Source organism: Alligator sinensis, unplaced genomic scaffold (assembly GCF_000455745.1).
Source record: "Alligator sinensis unplaced genomic scaffold, ASM45574v1 scaffold982_1, whole genome shotgun sequence".
In the NCBI taxonomy this organism is placed as follows: domain Eukaryota; kingdom Metazoa; phylum Chordata; order Crocodylia; family Alligatoridae; genus Alligator; species Alligator sinensis.
The window spans coordinates 153,661-173,085 of record NW_005842470.1 but is presented as its reverse complement, the minus strand read 5'-3'; the positions used below and the strand labels follow the sequence as shown (position 1 = coordinate 173,085).

Sequence of the window (19,425 nt, the reverse complement as noted above, 5' to 3'; positions counted from 1 at the left end):
TGGGCCAAAACATGGAGAAATGCAGCATATCAGATTTCCTCAAGGACCAATTTCCAACTCATTTTAACCCCAGCTAACTAACGGATGTACCTGTAAATTTTCAGAAAATCCATGATGTATTCAGAGCAAGTGCTTTAATTTTGAGGAGCATGCACATTATTTCCCTTATACATGGCAAAGTGGCTGAGGTGAAAACTCAGCCTTAATAATAAATGCACAGCTAGTACTTCCATAATATTTTCATTAGTGATCTGAATAAGGTGGTGCTCAATGAGGTGGCCGAATGGCAGATAACAGAGATTTATTCAGATCAGTCAAGAGTAGGAGAGCCTGAGGAATTTAAGAATATCTGGCAAAACTAAGCAGCATGTACGTAGAATGCAAGATCAAATTTGATGTAATATGTAGGGTAGCATCTTGTAAAAAAAAATTAGGATTACATTACATGTGTATATTTATGGATTCTACACCATCTCTAAGATGAAGACTTAAACTTAGTTATGGATATATCAGTCAAATGATTTGACTCATCTTCAGCACTGTCAAGAAAAAATTCTGTTAGGCTTATTAAGAAAGGGATCAGATAAGAGCACTGCCTTCTGTCATTTAGCGGGGAAAAACAAACCAACCTTGCACACATTTTCTGCTATATTAGGTAGATTATTGCATCTTTTAATCTAGAATTTTAAATCTCAGTGAAAGGGTTCAAGATATTCTAAGTGGATGGGATACAGAAGCATAGCTTCTCTCTGCCTGGATTCCACCAACTGCTCTGAAAACTGAAGATAGATAAACTATAGGGATATTAATAAATAATGGCTGCAACATATGCTGAATGATTAAGTTAGGCAGAAAAATATGCTGAAGTTCTTGGGTAGTTTCACCTATTTGTTGACGTGCAAAGCACAGTGGTATGCAAGAGATGATTGCTTCCAGTGGTTTTGTGGCTTTGTAAGTGCAGAAAGGAAAACATTGTACATTACCTCTTGGTTAAACTAAAATGTTATGTTTTAGTGCTTTAAAGTCTATGTGTATATGAAACAGTGCTTGCTGGCTCAGTAAAGAACTACTACTCTTCCGTAGCATTTCTTTTCTTCTGTTGAACTAAGTGTTGACCACACACACACACACACACACACACACAGAGAGAGAGACAGATGCATACAGCATATATTAGTGGTGTCCCAGCATTTATTTATTTGTGTCTAGCTGTAAGCTGCTGGTGCTTCCCACCTGAGATTTTCTCCTGGAGATCCTTTCTGCAGCACACCCTGTTCCCCATGCAGACTTCCATATGAGAAGCTAAAGATGTTGACTATATATTTCATGGTAGATATATGCACAATGCAGACCTGTTCCAACTCCAACTCTTACCAAGGGCGTAGAGTCAGTTGCAACATTATCTGTAGTAAAACTGGAAGTTTGGGAAAGAGTGGAGACATGCCAGCTGGCTGAGATGCTGATTCATGCCACGGTTAAGGAGCTTTCACACGTGAGGGTCCTCCTGAGTCCTGAATTTAAAGGAATCCACCCAGAGGAGTGTGATATTTGTGCTCCTGCCTTTCCCTCTAACTCAGTGCTTCTTAGGCACATGGGCTTAAGCAAATTATGTTCATTGGGTTGAATGTACATTACCTGTATATACAATACAAAACCTGTATATACAATACATACTTTGCTGTTTGGATAGATACTGCTAACAATGCAGAACTCTTATTTCCTTTTTTTTAAGTTTGCCATTAGAATCCCGAATACTTGAACTCAGGGAAGACATATCAGTCAAAAGGTATCATTGGTAAAGGGAGTCTTGTGATTTATCATGAAGTGTTCATACATCTTGACTTCTACAGTGCGTAGAAATTCTTCACCAAAATATGTGCTTCTCTGTGTGATACATTTCAAAACAGAACGGAGTGTAATTTTAGGGAAAAGAGAGAAACAACTGATGTCTGGCTCCATCTGAGAATCCAGTTCATAATTTCCCTGTGATCTTGGCACACACCAAAGGGAAGGTTTAGCTTTGTTTAGTAAAACAAGAGAAGCAAAGAGTCTCTTTAGCCAACAAAGTCAAGCAGACGTCCTGTACTCCCTGAACAGTTTGTCTGATTGTCTTCCTATCAGGGAGATTTCATTTAGCACCCAGTTTAAAAAATAGGAACTTCTCCTAATCTCGTGCACAGCACTGCATTCTCAGGGGAAAGTTGCTGAGAGGGTCACACACGTACAATGCCCTCAGCCCTGCATTGCCTAAGATTTACTGACAGTGATTTGACGCTTTTTCTTTTTATTTGAAAAGAGTGCAACTCTCTTCTTCCGAGAAAAAGAAACTAGACCAAGTCCCTGTGCTTAATCTCACTTAATGACATTTGAAAACTCAACAATGTCATCTCTTTAGACAAGAAGTGCTCTGAGTAATGCTTCAGAGGAGAAAAAACTTTGCTTACAAGGAACAGCTTTTATTTCTGAGTACTATGAATGCACATGCATGTAGATGCGTCTGTCAGAGTGTTCCTCCCACACCCCCTTTTTAGAGGAAGTTTGTTGATGTGTTAGTGACATCTCACTTGAAAGCTGGCAAGAGAAAAAACCCACAACAGCCATTCAAAGGAAAGACGTGTGTTGATTTGTTCTCCTACTGGAGAGTGGAGCAGAAGCACCCAGAGCACATTATGAAGGAGCATTGTACCACCTACAACAGTGCTGGTCCCAGCTGTGTCAGTGACTCTGCCATGGAAAGTCTGCAGTCACTTGAGCCTAACTACATGTCTATGTGCTTATTTGCAGAGGAATCTTATCAAAAGTTAGCAATGGAAACTTTGGAAGAATTAGACTGGTGTTTAGACCAACTTGAAACCATTCAGACCTACCGATCAGTTAGTGAGATGGCTTCTAATAAGGTAAGTTTTAAGATCACTTTTTTCCTGAAATGTCAAAGTCTGAAAATAAAAAGATTAATGACTGTGGAGTAATATAAAAAGTGCCCTTGTCTCTGATAGTGTCCACCAGCAGCCTAGCATTCGCAGTGTAGTATTTGACAATGGTAATTTAAACAAGGTTTGTACTTTTTTCCTAGTTACCTTGTGTTAAGAATGTGAACCTGAAATGGTTTGAACTGTATGTATTCTTATGCATGTGCAAAAATGTAGTAGTGGAAATGGTAAAACGTAACTGTAGTTTTTCAAGTAGAATACATTTATACTCCAAAATTAAGCACTGTATTTAGTCCAGTAGAACTTAGTCACATTGCATATAGGATGGTAAATAAAAAGTTATTCTTTTCATTCTCTTGTAAGTTGAAGGAGGTTTGTCATAAAAAAATAGGAACACAAAACTTCCAGAATACCTTGGATTCAAAAGTATAACATGGTACAGTATATTGAAGCTAAATTATTCCACTGATATTTGTTTATCAGAAATTTTAAAAGGTGTTAATTAGTATTGGAAAAAACTACCACAGGCACTTACTGTAAAAAAGGTCTGTTTAATGCAGTGTACCTTATCTCTTGCTTGCCAGTAATAATTGCAAATGCTAAACAGTCTGCTGTACTATGTTGATTTTTTTTTTTGTCATCTTATAATAATTTATTTTGTGTTTTTAGTTCTGTGGGATGAGTTGACACCATTTTGCACAGTGTGTGATTTAGGTGCACATCAGAGGGCTGATGTGTGTAACTGAGCTTTCATTAAAGGGCTTTTATTCCTTTCTCATTGCTTGTTGTGGAAAGAGGGGTGTGGAGAAGAGTGGGGTTTATATGGCATGCAAGGTATGAAAATGCTGATATAATAAACTAAAAATCAAATCAAATCAAACTTAAAAAATGCCAGTTAAACTTTGTGATGAAACTAAGAGGGGGAAAGGGGAGGTGTGCAATTCAGCAGAAGAGTACAAGAAGAGTATAAAATGGAAAAAGTGCTGAAGAAACCTGAGCTGGTTTCTTAAATACTCTGTTACTTTTAAGGCTTCTTTTTCCCCACTTCACCTCCACTTCAGCCCCTAAAATTCTGATTCGCAGCCTCTGTCCTTCCAATGGATGGGATCCTATTAAAATCCATCAGAGGCAGTCTTTAAGTTATTGCTGATTGACATAAAGCACGCCCTCTTCCCTGGGGCTATCAGCCCCACCTCTGCAGTGATGTGAGCTACTGCCCAGAGGAGCTCTTGGCTTACATCTCATTCAGATCTCCTGTGGTGGCAATGAAGAGTTTTCCTGCTTTGCCCTCAGGACAGTCTGACAGCATGAAATCTGAGTCACGTGTGGACTGCTTTTTCCCCACTTCAGTATTTACTCTCAAGCTTTTATGCAATGTTTACATCCAGGTGTTACCCAAGAAGCAAATCATATGGTATCAGAAAAGTGTGTTCTGCCTTTCCTGAATTAATAATTTCATGTGCTAACCCCATGGCCTTGTATCAGACCTCCTGTTTAGACCCAGCTTTTAGTTTATTCGGCACAAACCTAGTGTTCTCATTCTTCTTTTCAGTTGGAAATTAATTAAATCCAAAATGCTGAAGCACAGCCTGATTCTATGAAATATGCTGAACAGGTCATTAATCCTATGTCATCTCAACTTCCTCTACTACTGCTACTTACTAAAACATTACAGGAGCATAGGAAGCAATAAAAGTTTTATAGATATAGCTTGCAAGAAAGATGTTTTTCTTCTAAGCTTCTGTGAGAGAACCAAATCTAACCATTAGGAAGGGTTTAGCCTCCTAAAAAGATACGGTTTAATATACAGTGCAGAAAGTCCATCAGTGCGAGATTTTGTTGCCCCTAGTACTCCACATTTGGATTCTTGAAGGTGGAAGCTTGAGATTGGCTGATTTTCTTATTGTGTAACTGTCAAAAAATCATTATTTTACTGTGCGAGTTGTCAGTGCTCCTAGGTCAGATGACCCATTCTTTAAACTTTGCTCATTCACACACTTGTATTAACATTTGCTTATATATTTTTGGTTGGCTTCCAGCAGTCACACTCAGCTATGAAAGAGCAATATACAATGGTTTGAAATCACCCATTTTCCCCATTATCCTGGAAGGAAAAATTTAAGTAGATTGGCTTTGTAAGGTTGTGGCGTTCGGTTTTTCACAGCATACAGAAACATTATTTGAAGTCAGCCCCATGTCTGACGGGCAGGTTCAGCTGGAAATAAATGAGTGCTGACTCTTTTAAAAGACTGTTTAAAAATATTATTAAAATGTTCATTAATTTGCTGTCAGCGTTGTCATCTAATGAGATATCTGGATAGACTCTCTTGCTCCAATCAAAGACTTTTAACTATGGCCTTTGGTAAATAGCAAAACAGTTAGATGTTTTGAAAACAGGATGCTTAGGCTCCACATTATTAAAGAAGAACGGAAAGAGAAACAGTATAGAAAGGAAGAAAGCAAATAGACTCAGCATGATCCCAAGTGCAAGAACAGTATAAACAGTGACCTGTCTTCCTGACCTCTGCTATTGCTGAGTTCCTGGCCCTGTGCCACTAAAGCCAAACTACGTCATTTGAGAATGATAGTAGGCATGGCACAGCTGTTGCAAGTGTGACTCGAATTTCCTGTCTCCTTCCTGACAGACGTAGTTGAAAAGTACAGAGTTGCAACAACAGCAGACAGAGAGGGAGGATCTACGAATATGTGTTTTCAGCGTGATTTTTCAGAAGACTTGTACAAAAAACATTTGCTAGGGGAAATGCCATATCTCACAGCATCCTGCTTTTAATTTTCAGACCGCATTGATTAATGCATGTGCAGGTACCAATAGTTCCGTCAAAAATATGAAATCATTACTCAAGGCAAATGAAGAAGTAAGGAGTTGCTTCTCCAACATACTAACCACAGGCAGGTTGCACTGCAAATAATGTGGTTCAGTGGTGCAATTCCCTAAAACACAGGCCTGATCCAGGCATAGAGCCAGCACAACCTCAGTCTTCTAAGTGCCCTGTCAGGAGGCACCAGCTAGATTCCCCACATCTTTCCCATGCAGTTTAGTTCAGAGCTGCAAACTGCTCAAAGCCCATTGCTATTCCAGACCTGAGCTTTTGCTAAAAAGAGATCCTATGGTGCCAAAAATATAGGAGCTATTTTTTAATGGGAGCAGATGAAAGCAGTATGGAAGAAAGCTAACATACAGGCCTATGGGCATTTCTATTCCACATTGTTTCAGTAGGTAGCTCTTACACTATGCATATAAAAATATAGAAAATACAGTAAACACTGAGATAATTTGTTTTTGTGAAATAATTAAAATGTTACCTGTGGCCACAAAACTATAGCTTCAGCTCTGGGGATTTTCTAGATTATTCTGGAGACATTACATGTTGACTGTTCTGCATGTAATGTTGTATCCAGCTTCGAGCCTTGGTAGCTGCTAACTCTCAGGATGTTGAGTATCATGGAACTGCTAATAAAGTGAGACTTTTTCTCCTTTCGTGGCTAGTCGATAATGTTGCATATGGCATTATGCAGCTGTCTAGAGCCTCATGTCTTCTAGAAGCAGAATCACATCCCCTCTCCGCTACCTCTGGTTGGGCTCTGTTTGCTAACATAGCATTTGGGCTCTGAGGAATGAGTTTGGTACAGATAGGTTCAGTGCATCCCCCAAATTGTGTTCAGAAGTATTTTCCTGTCTGATCTATTCTCTTTCCTCCCAGCTAGGTGTTTTCTGTGGCCTTAGTATCACTGGTATTAAGTGGGTAAGGCATATATTACAGAATCTGTCTACCTGTAAAAGTAGAGATCTTCTGAGCAGAAGGTTGCTGTGTCCTCTAAGTAGAATAACTTTATCTGGAACCAGAATTCAGGGCCTCTGAAGTCTGTTGTTGCATTGATCAATAGATAACATGGGCGATCATCTGCAAGAATGTTTTAATTATGAGTATATGTAGCTCTGCTGGATTTGTGTCTTTCCTGGCCATGCATTCATTCTGAAAATATTTTATGTTTGGAAGGTTTCACGTGACTGAAGAGAGCCTTGACGTTGTCCACTGCCGCTATGAGCATTGCGTGTTTAGGTCCCTGTAGTCCATCTCACTTGAATTTAAAACTCTTCGCTGTTGAAGAAGTTGACTTTGCAATAGGGGGTCAGATGACTTTATTCAACTATGTATATATATTTGCTCGTGATAGCTCACCAAACTATTGTCTTTGTTATTTATAAGCCAAGAGTCACTGGATAAACACAACTATTTCACTTCAGGACCATCTCAAAGAGTATTTCAGAAGAAGAGAAGCCAGACCACACCTAACTGTCAGGAGACAGTGGCTAAATAAACACGAGGACACTAATGTAAACTTGGGAGGTTCATGTTGAGGATTTTAACATTGTTCAGGGCTCTGTGCCAACCGTCTATGTGCCTTGCTGCACAACTTCCACACAAGCATTTTTTTTTGTGAGTCTGTCAGCTCCAGAACTTGCCCACTTCGTACGTGATGTTTCCCTTAACTGGTGCCAAACTGTTTAGTCTTTTGGTTACTTTACTGTCACTTCCTTTGTTTAATATGCTCTAAAATAAGCCAAGCGTCTCTCAAAGAAAGGCTTTGTTGAGTTATTCAGCAGTTAGTAAGACAAAGAGACTTCCATGTCTTTTGTTTTTATAAGCAGAGCTAAGTTGTTATGAATCATGGGACTCCTCACATCAGTTCCTGATCAGTTCTTTGGTATTCCCCTCCAATATTAGCTGCAGCTGTTCAGCAACTGTCATTACAGTAAAGATTTGTAACTAAGCACTTGGGTGAGCCCACTGAAATTAAGACTGGCTGGCCTTTAGCAGGCATTGTAGCAGGTTCTGTATTCATCATTAGAAACCTTCAGTGCATGATGCCTTGTAAATTTTGATATAAACATTCCTTAGTGCTATTAGCTGTTTATTAGACTTACTATTAGTAGATGGACTGAGTTAAATCATGATCATGCTTGATGGAAAATGAGAAACAGGCTACTGCTGTTGTTGCAGCTGAGGGGCTAATTCACTTGATATATGTTTTATTTTTCAGGCCTCTTGCTTATGTTTAGATGGGCTCTTTCTAGAGCAGGGGAAATAGACACTGGACATTAGGGCTGTGCGAGGCTTCAGACCGTGCTTCAGATCCAGAGAAGCTTCAGATGCTTCGTCATCCGAAGTAGCATGTCCGGATCAAAGCGCCGGCTTCTTTAGGCTTTCCGAAGCGGTTCACATGCACATGACATAAGTTTTGCTTTCAAGAATTTGGGGTGCAGTTCCCCCTGAACCCCTGCACCAATCTTCTTGAAACTTGCCAGGCTTCATGCTCTCAGCAGAGGCTACCACCCCTGCAAGTTTCATCCAAATCAGACAAAAACCAACAAAGTAATAGATATTTCATTGATTCCCCATTATGTCCTATGGCCGATCTCCAAGGCAGCTCCAAAGCTTCAGAGCCGCTTCGGCCAGAGCAAAGTGGGAATCCGGTCCGGAGCTCCGGATCGGATCGCTGGCATCCGAAGTGGCCGGATCCAAAGCCAGAACGAATAGCTGCCGACTCGCACAGGCCTACATTCAGATGGGCATTCAGATTTGGGGCCTGGGGTCTGGCCCATTACTTTTTCAAGACTTGTCATCAGAACGATTAATGTACCAAGAAAAATGATTGTCAGACTTCAGGTTTAAATGTTTCCCAGTACCTCCTCTCTCTGGGCATTTATACGCATGATCTGGGGGCAGCGCTCTACTTAAAGCACCTGGACTGTCATGTATATTAACATCCCCACACTGAAAAATGGCAGCTGGTGCATTTTAACTAAAGCTTGTCAAATGAGCTTTAATTAAAGCGCCCCGCTGCCACTTTTCAGTGTGGGGACGCTGATACATGTCACACTGGAGTCTGCTGGAGCGCAGTAATTATCACGCTCCAGCAGACTCAATTATTCTGTTACAGCACATCAGAGCAGTCTCAGTGTACATGTATAGTAATGAATAATCAAAACGGATTGTATCAGATTTATTGTAACAGTAGAGTCAACCATTTGAATTAATTTAACACTCAGACAATAGGCTTTTTTGGCAAGGTTTTAGTGTTGTTACCACTGCTGCCTATCAGTTTCCAAATAACTCAGTTAAATTGGCCAAAAAAGCATACCTTAGATCCTTTTGAAATTCCGGTATATTCATAAGATCTACTACTCCAGTTCTGGATACAATCCTGGAACAAAATCAATGTGGCTAATGTAATATTTAAGTAGTTTCCCCATCAAGTTAAACCTATGCAGCAGGTAGGTGAGAAAAGTGTTGTTTAATACATGGTGTTTTAGCATGCTAGACAAGTTATACTATTTGTATTAATCTAGAGATTTGAGGTAGAGGTGAGCTGCAGTACATCTTAGAGAGCAACGTTTTGTTTTGGTTTTTTTTACCCTGAAGTGCTTGGCTTTGACCACACTCTCTAATGAAGAACTAGCCACAGAACTGAGATCAGGACTTGAATTTCAGTAAAGCGTCTAAGATTCTGGTTTGGGGACTTTGAGTCAGATCCGTTTAGTCTTTTTCTGAGCTCAGAACAACTTCCTCAGAGTGCCCCCATAGGAAATGGTGGGAGAAGTAAGATCATGATTGTAGCAGCTGAGAAAAAGTTGCTCTTCAGGTTTGGCACAACAGGCATTTCTGTCTGGACAATTCAGAGTTCCAGGTACAAATGACTCCACAATATCTTCAGCATAGCCCAATGCTCATAAGCCACTACCTGGCCCATAATGAGAATTTACTTGTTTTGAATTTAATAATAGTTCAAGGACAGGTCCAAAAGAAATTAATTATTTGAGGGTTGGACTAGAAACTGAATAATTGTTCAAAGGAGCAGCATCTAAATGAATGGCATCAGGAAAGTGGAGTCATGCACAAGATCAATAATGACTCATATATTTTTGAGAGGAAATTTTTAATTTAGTGGGCTGTGAACTAAATAGTCCACTTGCCTTGATAACAAGTAGGATTTTATCTTTTGATGAGCTCCAATCCTGGTCTAGAGTTAGTAACTTGGGTCTACCTCTGGGGCCTGATTCTGGTCTCAGGTTGGATTTATCCTGGTACAAGTCAATTGACTTCAGTTGGGCTGCTGGTGACTATGTGGAGTTGGTCCACATATTTTCACAAATGGAACTTTAGTGAAAGAGCTTATTTTAATCATTTTGTGGAGATGTACTGGTTTTGTGAGGGAAGGCAAGGAAGAAAGAAGGAGATGGAAGAAAAAAGCTGTCTCATTCAGTGGACTTGTTGTTAAGAGAAATAACTTGGTATATGGGAGATTGAAGTATGTGGTCCTGCTTTCCCTGAGTTGGAGGAATCGGGAATGAAAACTTCTGTCTGTAATGAGGCAGAGCAGGGACCTGAACCTGGCCCTCCCACATCTCAGGTCAGTACCGTCCCAGTGGATGCCTGTACACATACGTGGGTTGTTTTAATTTTTTTTAATCTCAAAACCAGATATTTTGAGAGGCAGGGTTGGGTTCTTTGAGTAGATTTTGACAGAACTCTGTTTCATGAAAATATGCAGTAGTTTTCATTTTGAACAGAAACTAGTGAAATTGCAAAAACTGTTATCGGGCATCATTGAGACTTACCCAAGAGTGAGAAAGCATGAGGCCACTGCTTTCTGAACTCATCAGTACAGCCGCTTCTGTTTGTTTGAATAAATGTGTCAAGAATGTGATGATAGAAGAAAAAAATGAAAACGAACATCTAAAATTATAAGTCTATCATTGTAGGGTTTGATTTTCCTCTCTCTCTCTGTCTGCTTTTTGTGAGTATTGATAGCTCCTTTAGTATTACATAATTTTATGACATTCTGTTTCACTTATTTTATTACCAAAAATTGAATTTTATGGTATCAACAGGAGTTTAACTTCTTGTTACATCCACAAATACTCCAGCAAACCATGTCCTCTTTCTATATGTTGTTTTATTCTTCAGGTTTCTTCTCTTGTGGAAATCCTTAACCAGCACATCTAAACACAACATTTCAGGGCCATCTTATAGATACCATGAACGTGCTGTGAGGAAAGCTAAGGTAGCAGTGTGTGAGCAAAACTTTCTGGTTATGTTGGAGAGAGAGGTCGCTCTAATTAGAGTTTCTGCTGTGGTACTGTTGGAGTGGTGGTGTAGCCATGATAGGCCAGGAATTATGCAAGCGGCAAAGATTTTTGTGGGTGATATCTTTTATTGAACCAACTGAGTGGTTCGGATAAAGTTAGACAAGCTTTCAAATGCAAGACAATAAAAATACCACCCACAAAAATCTTTGCATACACTTTCTGTTGTCTGCTTTAAGAAAAAAAAATTACCGCTGTTTTAGCACAGCTACGCAAATGCTGAATAAAAAAGATATTCTGCAAATTATTTGTATGAGAGTGATGTTTCATTTAACTGTATTTACACTCATTAGAACATTCCATAGTTCTGATGGTTGTATTGGGCATATTTTTATTTTGGCAGGACCAGCTGCCACTGTTTTTTTCATATTGTATTTTAAGAGATACACAGACCCGTCTTACTGGACTGTATTTTCTTTTGATTCCTCCCTTTGGGCGTGTCTAGACATCGCTATATGGCAATGTTGCTACAGCACCGTGCTTTAGTACTTCCTTTTGGAAGCTTGGTGCACGGGTGGATTTCACTGCTATGTTGCCCTAGCAGCGCACTATACCAGGGCAGCGCACCACTACAGCGACGTAGCTGGCAATCACCTGTAGACCCGTGGGATCACTATGTCACTGTAGCGTGCTATATTGCAACATAGCGTGTCGCTACATCACCATAGGGCAACTTGTAGATACGCTCTTTATGAAGCAAACACACTTCTGCTAATTAAGATTTGCCAGAGTTTTTCTCATTACATGCATACATGAGAAGCCATTTCAAGGGACAGAATTATTTTAATTTCACTAAGATTGTTCTCCACAAAAGTAGAAGACCCACTGAAAACTGCCTAATGAAGACTGCAGGTCTTAACATGGATTTACATTTAATTTTACTTCTGGTTATATAAATATCACAAAATGAACATTTTTATTCCCTCACTCTGTTAAATGATAATCACACTTGCCCTTTAGTGTTGTTTCTGAAGATTTAAAATACAGGCCATGCAAAATTAACTTAAAATCTGACATCCCCTACCTGTCTGCCCCAAACAGGCTTTTAGAAAAGACTTGGAGAAAAGTCACAAGCCATTCTTGTCAAATAGCATTGTTCAGTCAGAAGAGGAAAAGAGCCCATTTTTACAATTGCAGGCATAGATCTAAGGACCCTGAGACTTAGGCCAGTGTAAGTGTGGTAGGTGGGGATTTTGCCCACATGCGCTGTCCTACTACTAGACAACTTCAGAAACAGATATGTGGGAGATTGCATGGTTATATGGTTTGTGGGCTCTTTCTACAAAAGAATTGATCTTCCTTTGGCCCAGAGGCTATGTCAGCAAGGTTTGGGCTGTCATGACTGATACAAGAGTTTCGTTTCAGATCTGCAGCCTTCTCAGCCATGGTCATCTCTCCAAGCCATTAATATTGTCAGCTGGATCAGGCCTTTCTTTAATCAAGACTTTTTATGCTTGTAATTTAGCAGCTTTATTAGTCATCTAATTATTTTGCTAGAGCTTCCTAACATTTAATTCAGACTGGTACTGACTGATCTGTCTTTGCTTCCTGATCTTTGTTTTTAATTTTCTCAGCCAAACTTCCAGTTGGTTCATGATAAACAACTTACTTCAATTGTGGACATCTCTAAACAGGCCTGCAAAAATTAGACCTGTATTTATACTGTATTAGAAAAAGTGTCACAATATACTTTCCCCACCTAATCTAAAATTATCATGTTACATTTGAAGTAGAAAACTATAATTATTTTCTCCCCCTGTATTATTGACAAGTATTCAGTCTTCCTAGAAAAGGCATTGCCAGATTCTAGCCTTATTCTATTGCCATTGAATTCAGGGCTTTTTTGCCCTTGTCTTTAATGGATGCAGGAACCCTCCTTTGACTTGCACACATGATCACTTCAAAAATGTTCAGTAAATTCATGATCACTTCAAAAACCTTCTGTAAATTCAACCCATTCTATTAAGAAATATTTATTTTTTTAACACTGTAAGGAGGCATTTCCTCTCATGTGGCTCTTGTAGATAATATAATAGCTCAAATGAAGATTATTCTTATCTTGATAAGGACTTGATTACTCTTGTCTGGCCTTAAGCAGTTTTGACAAATAGATACTTTTGGTGTCAGACAGACAGCCCAAGACTTGTGTTGCAAGTTAGAGAGTCAGATAACTAAAAAAAACCAAACCCATAAGCAAACATGTAGCAAGTTGTAGTTGCTTCTATTTGTTATCTTGAAAGGTACAGTTTTGTACAGACATTGAAGAGCAAAATGATTAAAATAAAACAGAAACTGACCTGAACATCCACCCAAGAAAATTAAAGTTTATAATCAAATAAGTATGCATAGAAAGTATATTTCATGAGATATTACTACTGTGTTTTATCTGAACAAATGTATAATATATGTTCTAACTTGACACAATATGAAATGAATGCTATCAAGGCTTTAGTTTTTGTATTAATCAAAAGAAAGGTTAACCTTCTAACAAAGCTGCTATATGATATTGAAAAAATGTATCTGCCATTTCTTCATAGGCAGTCAGTATTACCGGACTGCTAGTGATCTGGATCACTTCAAGTAAATTTCGGCTACAGGACATGGCTTGCGTGTTGCCAGCAAAGTCTCTGGCATGCATACCTTATAAACATATGACGCATTCATTTTCAGGAAAGTCAAAAGGGTGGTTTCTCTATGACCTTACTACTTCTTCAAATAAAACGTCTTTAGACCTACTCAGTTCTCAGTAAGTGAGCACCTTTTTTCACTTTAACTTGCTAATAAGCAATAGTATTTCACAGTGGTTTTACTCTGCAGTAACTTGCAGCAACCTCGTTTCTCAACTTTTTTTATTATGTGTTTTCCTATGTTCACGTAAATTAATCTAGAAATGAACTGGAAGGTTGCAAGCGATATTTGCATTTGTTTAGGTTCCATTTCACCACTTTTTACTGTTGTGGATTTGTGTGTGTGGGGGGGGGGGGGCATGCACACACACACACAAGCTCTCACTTCATACCTAGCCCCCAGAGCAGGTTCAGATATTTTTCAAAGACCATGCTGAATTTTAAAATGTAAAAATAATTGTTATTAGTATGTCTAGCTCAGATTTATGTCATTGCTTTAAAAAAAGAGTCTCTTAGGTGATTGATGGCAGCTTTTTATATTTGGGAAATTATGCTTTGAGCTTATTTTGGATTTTTAGATAATAAAATAAAATTACATAAACGAATCTGCCACGATGTTTTTCCTTTAAAGTGCTCTCTTGAAGATATAAATTATAAAGTATTTTTCTCTTGGTATAAAATGAAAATATCATGGCTCAATGTTTACCTTTTGGTTAAAGAACAAACCAAAGAGAAAAAAGCAAAAGTTTTGTGTCTAGTTTAGAGTAGCTTCTATAAAACAGAAACAAAATATTCTAGAAAAAATCAAAGTAGTTGCAAATATGCTAAAATTTAAAAAGACTGATAGCTGATTACAGGCACTGAAATTACTGCTATCGTCTCTCAAAAAGTCTCTTTTAAAGAAATAGTTTTAAAATTTAATCCGAAAAAAAATTTACTCTTTAAATTTAACTTAAATGTATTTTCCATCCTCCTTTGTGAGAGTGCTTAAGAAGAAATAATTGAAATTGTGAAGACAAAGGACAGTTGCAAACTTTAGTCATCCAATTAAATCCACTGTGTAATTGATGACATTTCTGGAAAATTAAAAGCAACTGGATATGTTGTTATTCAGAAAGAAGAATACCTTCTTAAAAGCACTATTCCTTTGGAAAACTCAAAAGATTCCAAAATGAACAGAGGTCTTCAGAATTTGTAGAGGTCTTGGGGAACCAGATTAATAAGAAATGATTTTTAATCAAGAACTTAGAAAAAAAAATAAAGATACAAGAAAGTTTTACCTCATTTATCAGCTGACTGTAAAAAACCCCACAAAAAACAAACCAAAAAACCAAACAACAAGCAACCCCTAAACCACTTGTGGTCTTGTCTTCTGCTTTTAGGAGCTTTAATGTCAGATTGCACAGCTGCCCATATTCTGAAACTCTCAGGCCCAAAGCTGTCTACGGCTTATTCAAGGATTTAAAAAAGGTCTTCGTGCAACATGACAAGAATATAACCTAGCATGGAGGAGGAGACCAAATATTCCTCAATATCCATTCTGATTTCCAATATTGAAAATTGATTTACGTATTACATGGGGATTTTTTTTTCCCTTCTACATCTAAATATATAGTGACAGATTCTTTCCCGGTCAAACTCTAGTAAGTGAATGGAATTACACCAGAAATTAATTGTGCCTCCAGGCCCAAAGTAGTTTACAAGAGTGATTAAACTAAGCAGGACTTAACCCTGTTATACTTGTCCAGAAAGCATGCAAACAAGAGCTATCCTTGTATAAAAGAATCCTTCACTATCTTTTGTTCTGCGAAATTCTCAAAACAGTCTCCGAGTGAAGAATGTAATACTGCATTTGCGTCAGAAAGGTGGATCAGTGGGGAATGCAATTCATAAACCTTTTTACACATAGCAGACTTGAAACTATTAAAAAGCCCTTTCTGCATTGGTTTTCCAAGGAAAATCACTGCGGTAGCTTAACTGTTCTTTTCTTCCGTAAGTTTCTTGCACTTATATTTAATCTTAGAATCCAGCTTCTTGGACCAGAAAACAAAGGGAAATTTATACCAGCTGTGCCAATTCACACTAGTGGAGGACCCAGCCCTGTGTCTTTATTCTCTTTGTAGAGCATTCTGCACAGCTGTGATGCCGTTGCCTAAACAGTAGGAGGATTACCCTCAGAGTAAGAACTGGATTGCAAAACCAAACTCATTTGTGTGCATCTGAGTAGCTCCCCGCTAAACCTTCTTAGTGAAGAAGAAGTTTTCTTCTTTCATAGAAAGCCAAAGCATTAGGATGTATTCTCCTGATACGGATGTTAGGGAGGTGATTTGCACAACTTTTCTCTATGTCTGCATGGAACCTCAGAGCATGGCCACTACTCCAGTCTGTGAGCTGGTCACCTTCCTAGGTGCTGCTTGGAGAGTGTATTTCTTCCCCTAAATCTTGCACATTGTCTCACAAGCAGGGTCAGATTCCCTTCCTTTTCCCAAATCTAAACAGGCTTGGCCTGTAGGTGATGTGGGAGAGGGGCACATATCCTTGGCTCAAAGCCATCACTCGCTCTGGGCCCATTCACACATGATGACAAGTCGGGTAGGCAACCCCCGGCACGTGTGCCACAGCATGGCGCACACAGATATTTTGCTTGGCACGCATGCCTCAGGGAAGGAGTTGGGGCTGTGCTGCCACAAAAAAGATGATGCCCTTCATGGCTTCCCCACTGTCTGCCCCTGGCACGCCAGTCGAAGTTGCGGGTGTTTTTGGCACTGCACCCCAAAACATTGCTGACCCCCGTTTTAAGATCTTTTGGTTACATCCCTTCCCTTCACCATTTAACTGCATATCATCCTTCTATACTCATATGGAAAGAGGCATGCTGATGAGCCTCTCTTTTGTTGACACCCATGATGTTTCCAGTCTTTTGAATGCTCACATAAAGACTTCCACCAGGGCAGTCTCTGACTTGTCTTTTCAGTCAGAGGAACAGATCTGCACACTGTTCATTACATGCCAATAATAACAGAACTGAAGAAGTCAGAATGAAGCAGAGATTTGCACTTTAAACTTACTGAACTGCATAGCAGAATTGCAGGTGCATTTTGGTATCTGTAAAAAATCAGTGTATAATAGAAATCCCCCCCCAAAATAAAACTGAAATAAAAAGAATCTGAAAGGAAATTGGGCCCTATTGTCTCTGCATATATTTGAAAAGTTGTTGCTGCTATCAGCCTAGGAATGATTCAGTGTTTGGCAAGGTTAATTTGGTTCAAATGACTTTTACAGGCATTTCAAAACATGCAAAACAGGAAAGGTCCATGCAACCTGATGGCTTTTTTTCACAGCTGCCTAGATGTTTTGAGACTGCTGTTACGTGATGAGAAGATCAGGCGTTCTTTATGTTTGTTTGGTAGCTGTAAGCTTTTCATTACGACTTTATTTGTATTAAAAATATTTCCATTCTTTTTATAAACTTGAGGTCTGAATGTCACAGTCCGCTGAACAGAGGGCGGGACAGGGAGGAAGGAGGTCTGAGTTCTGCTTCTGGCTTTATCTGGATTCCCCTGCTTCTGGGTTTGAGGTCTGGATTCCCTGTGTGATCTTAGGCAAATCACTTCCTCTCCATGCCTCAATACGCAGTAACATTTACTCCCCTTTGTAAAATGTGTTGAGAGGATCAGATGAAAGGCACTCTCTAAGTGCAAGGTGCTGTTGTTATTTATAATAATAATAATTACAAAGGCACAAATACGATTCCAAAGTATACAATGCTTCTGTTTGCTCCATTGCAAAGCAGTTGGTATTGCCTCATGGCTTGTGTACAATCTGTTTGTTTTACCCTTTGCTGTCAGATTGATTTAGCTAAGGCATCATTACAGAGGTTTGCACATAACATCATTCATTGATCTGTGCAGAGAAAGCAACATGCAGACTCCCTGCAGGCACTGCAGACAAATGGCAGAACAGTTTAAGAGAAAAGAAACAGTATCTCTCTGGAGCATCTGACATCAAGGAAAGCTCAAGAAAACCCCCAGATTCCATAAAAAATGGGTTTTTGTATAATAAAGGCTTCTAAATGCCACCATAATGCCTAACTGTCTACTATACCGTAGTTTTTTTTTAACTGTCTCAAATTGAAGAAATTTTCTGAATGAATTTATGTTTCAGCATTATTCAGATGTTGCACCGCAGCAGACATGTAATCTGTGCAGGTAACTTATACAATAGCTGTCTTGGGGGGATTTGCGCGTGATAGTGTTTCTAGCAGTGCTGAAGTACTGAGTCTCCAGGCAGAAAAAGTCGCTGATTAAAACCCAAAGAGGGAAATGGCAGGGAGGATTTTTACATTTAAAGGTTATGCACAGAGGAAAATGAGGGCTTGTTAGTAAAGATCAGAGAGGAATCAAAGACTTGGTACCTGTCCTCATCTCTTTTACAAATTTTTGTGTGATTTTGGTCAAGTGACTGAATTGTGTGCCTCGGTGTCCTTTAAAAAGGGGGTTAATAATACCTAGTACTTGTCTAAATTATGGTAGTGGGGCAAAACTGATTTAAAAAATGTTTTTCTAGTGGTTTAAGTCACTGCTGAAAGGCACGATACTGTATCCAGACAAGGTTTTTGTGAAATCCAATCAGCGCCACTTTGTTTGAAACTCATTTTTATAGTCATCTGATTACGGTTGTTGCCTTCTAGAAGGAAAGGCTCCAAGCCAAGTAAACACTTTTGTTATAAATGCTTAACTTTAAGCTTGACATCTATGGGACTGCTCACATGCTTAAATTTAAGCATATGCTGAAATGCCCTGCTGATTTGCAACCCAGGTCCATATGCTGTTTTCAGGATTGGTGTAGTCCTACATAATTTGCCTTCTTATCTACAAGCGCTTTGCTTTCATGTGTGCAGTAACTCCAGTCTTTGTGTAATCACTCAAAACCAAATTTTGGCTGGGGAGTTCCTTGGTTTTAGGTCAGAGGCGTTCCCCCTTTTAGTTGACATGAATCATCAAGAAGACTTAGTAAGTGAAAGTCATTCCCCAGTGAGCCCACAGCCCTGGGATTCCTGACCTTCACAGCAAGCATCATTTGCACCACCCCCTTGTTCATATCTTGTGACATATTCCTTAGTGAGCTGATTGTGTGCCAAGAGAGCAGTGGCACTGACGCATCAGGAAAAGTTGCCTAAGGCCATGAGACAGGATCCATGCTTCCAGGCACTTTTCAAGTGAAAAAATGCACGTTTCTTGCTACCAGGCATTTTCAGGCATTGGGCTCAACATGTGCAGATCTGTTTCTCTCCAGAAGCTGGCTGTGGGTGGCAGCCAGTTAGCTAATCTATCTTCAGTGCTTTTACCTTCACTTCTAGCCCACACAATTGTTGGTGATTCTTGCTTGACTGTGGCTGGGTTTGTTCCTTCCTGCTCTCAATTTGCCATGGGGAATTGAAGGAATAGGAGGATTTGGAAATTTGCAGGAAAGCTGTCATTTGCAGATGGTTGCCTGTCTCAGCTAATTATATAAGACACGCATGACCTTCAATAGTTAAGCTGGTGGAATAACTCACAACCTAACCCATTACTGTCTGAAGAATACATTGGGATGGGAGGCAGATTGTTGAGAGAAAAAGTGCCACAGATGGCAATGGCAAGGAGTCCAAGCAAATTATGTCTAAACTTCTGTCCATGTTGGTGTTCCACATTGATGT

The 19,425-nt window shown here is 39.3% G+C and overlaps 1 protein-coding gene across 6 annotated transcripts in view; it reads left to right on the top strand.

Moving 5' to 3' along the window:
- The window catches only part of PDE4B (phosphodiesterase 4B), a 352,002-nt gene that overhangs the window by 315,091 nt on the left and 17,486 nt on the right, over positions 1-19,425 (top strand). For all 6 annotated transcript variants that reach the window (XM_014523291.1, XM_025212536.1, XM_025212537.1 and 3 more), the window contains one exon: positions 2,785-2,897. In XM_014523291.1, the coding sequence (XP_014378777.1) occupies positions 2,785-2,897 (113 nt within the window). The remainder of the gene's footprint in view (positions 1-2,784; positions 2,898-19,425) is intronic.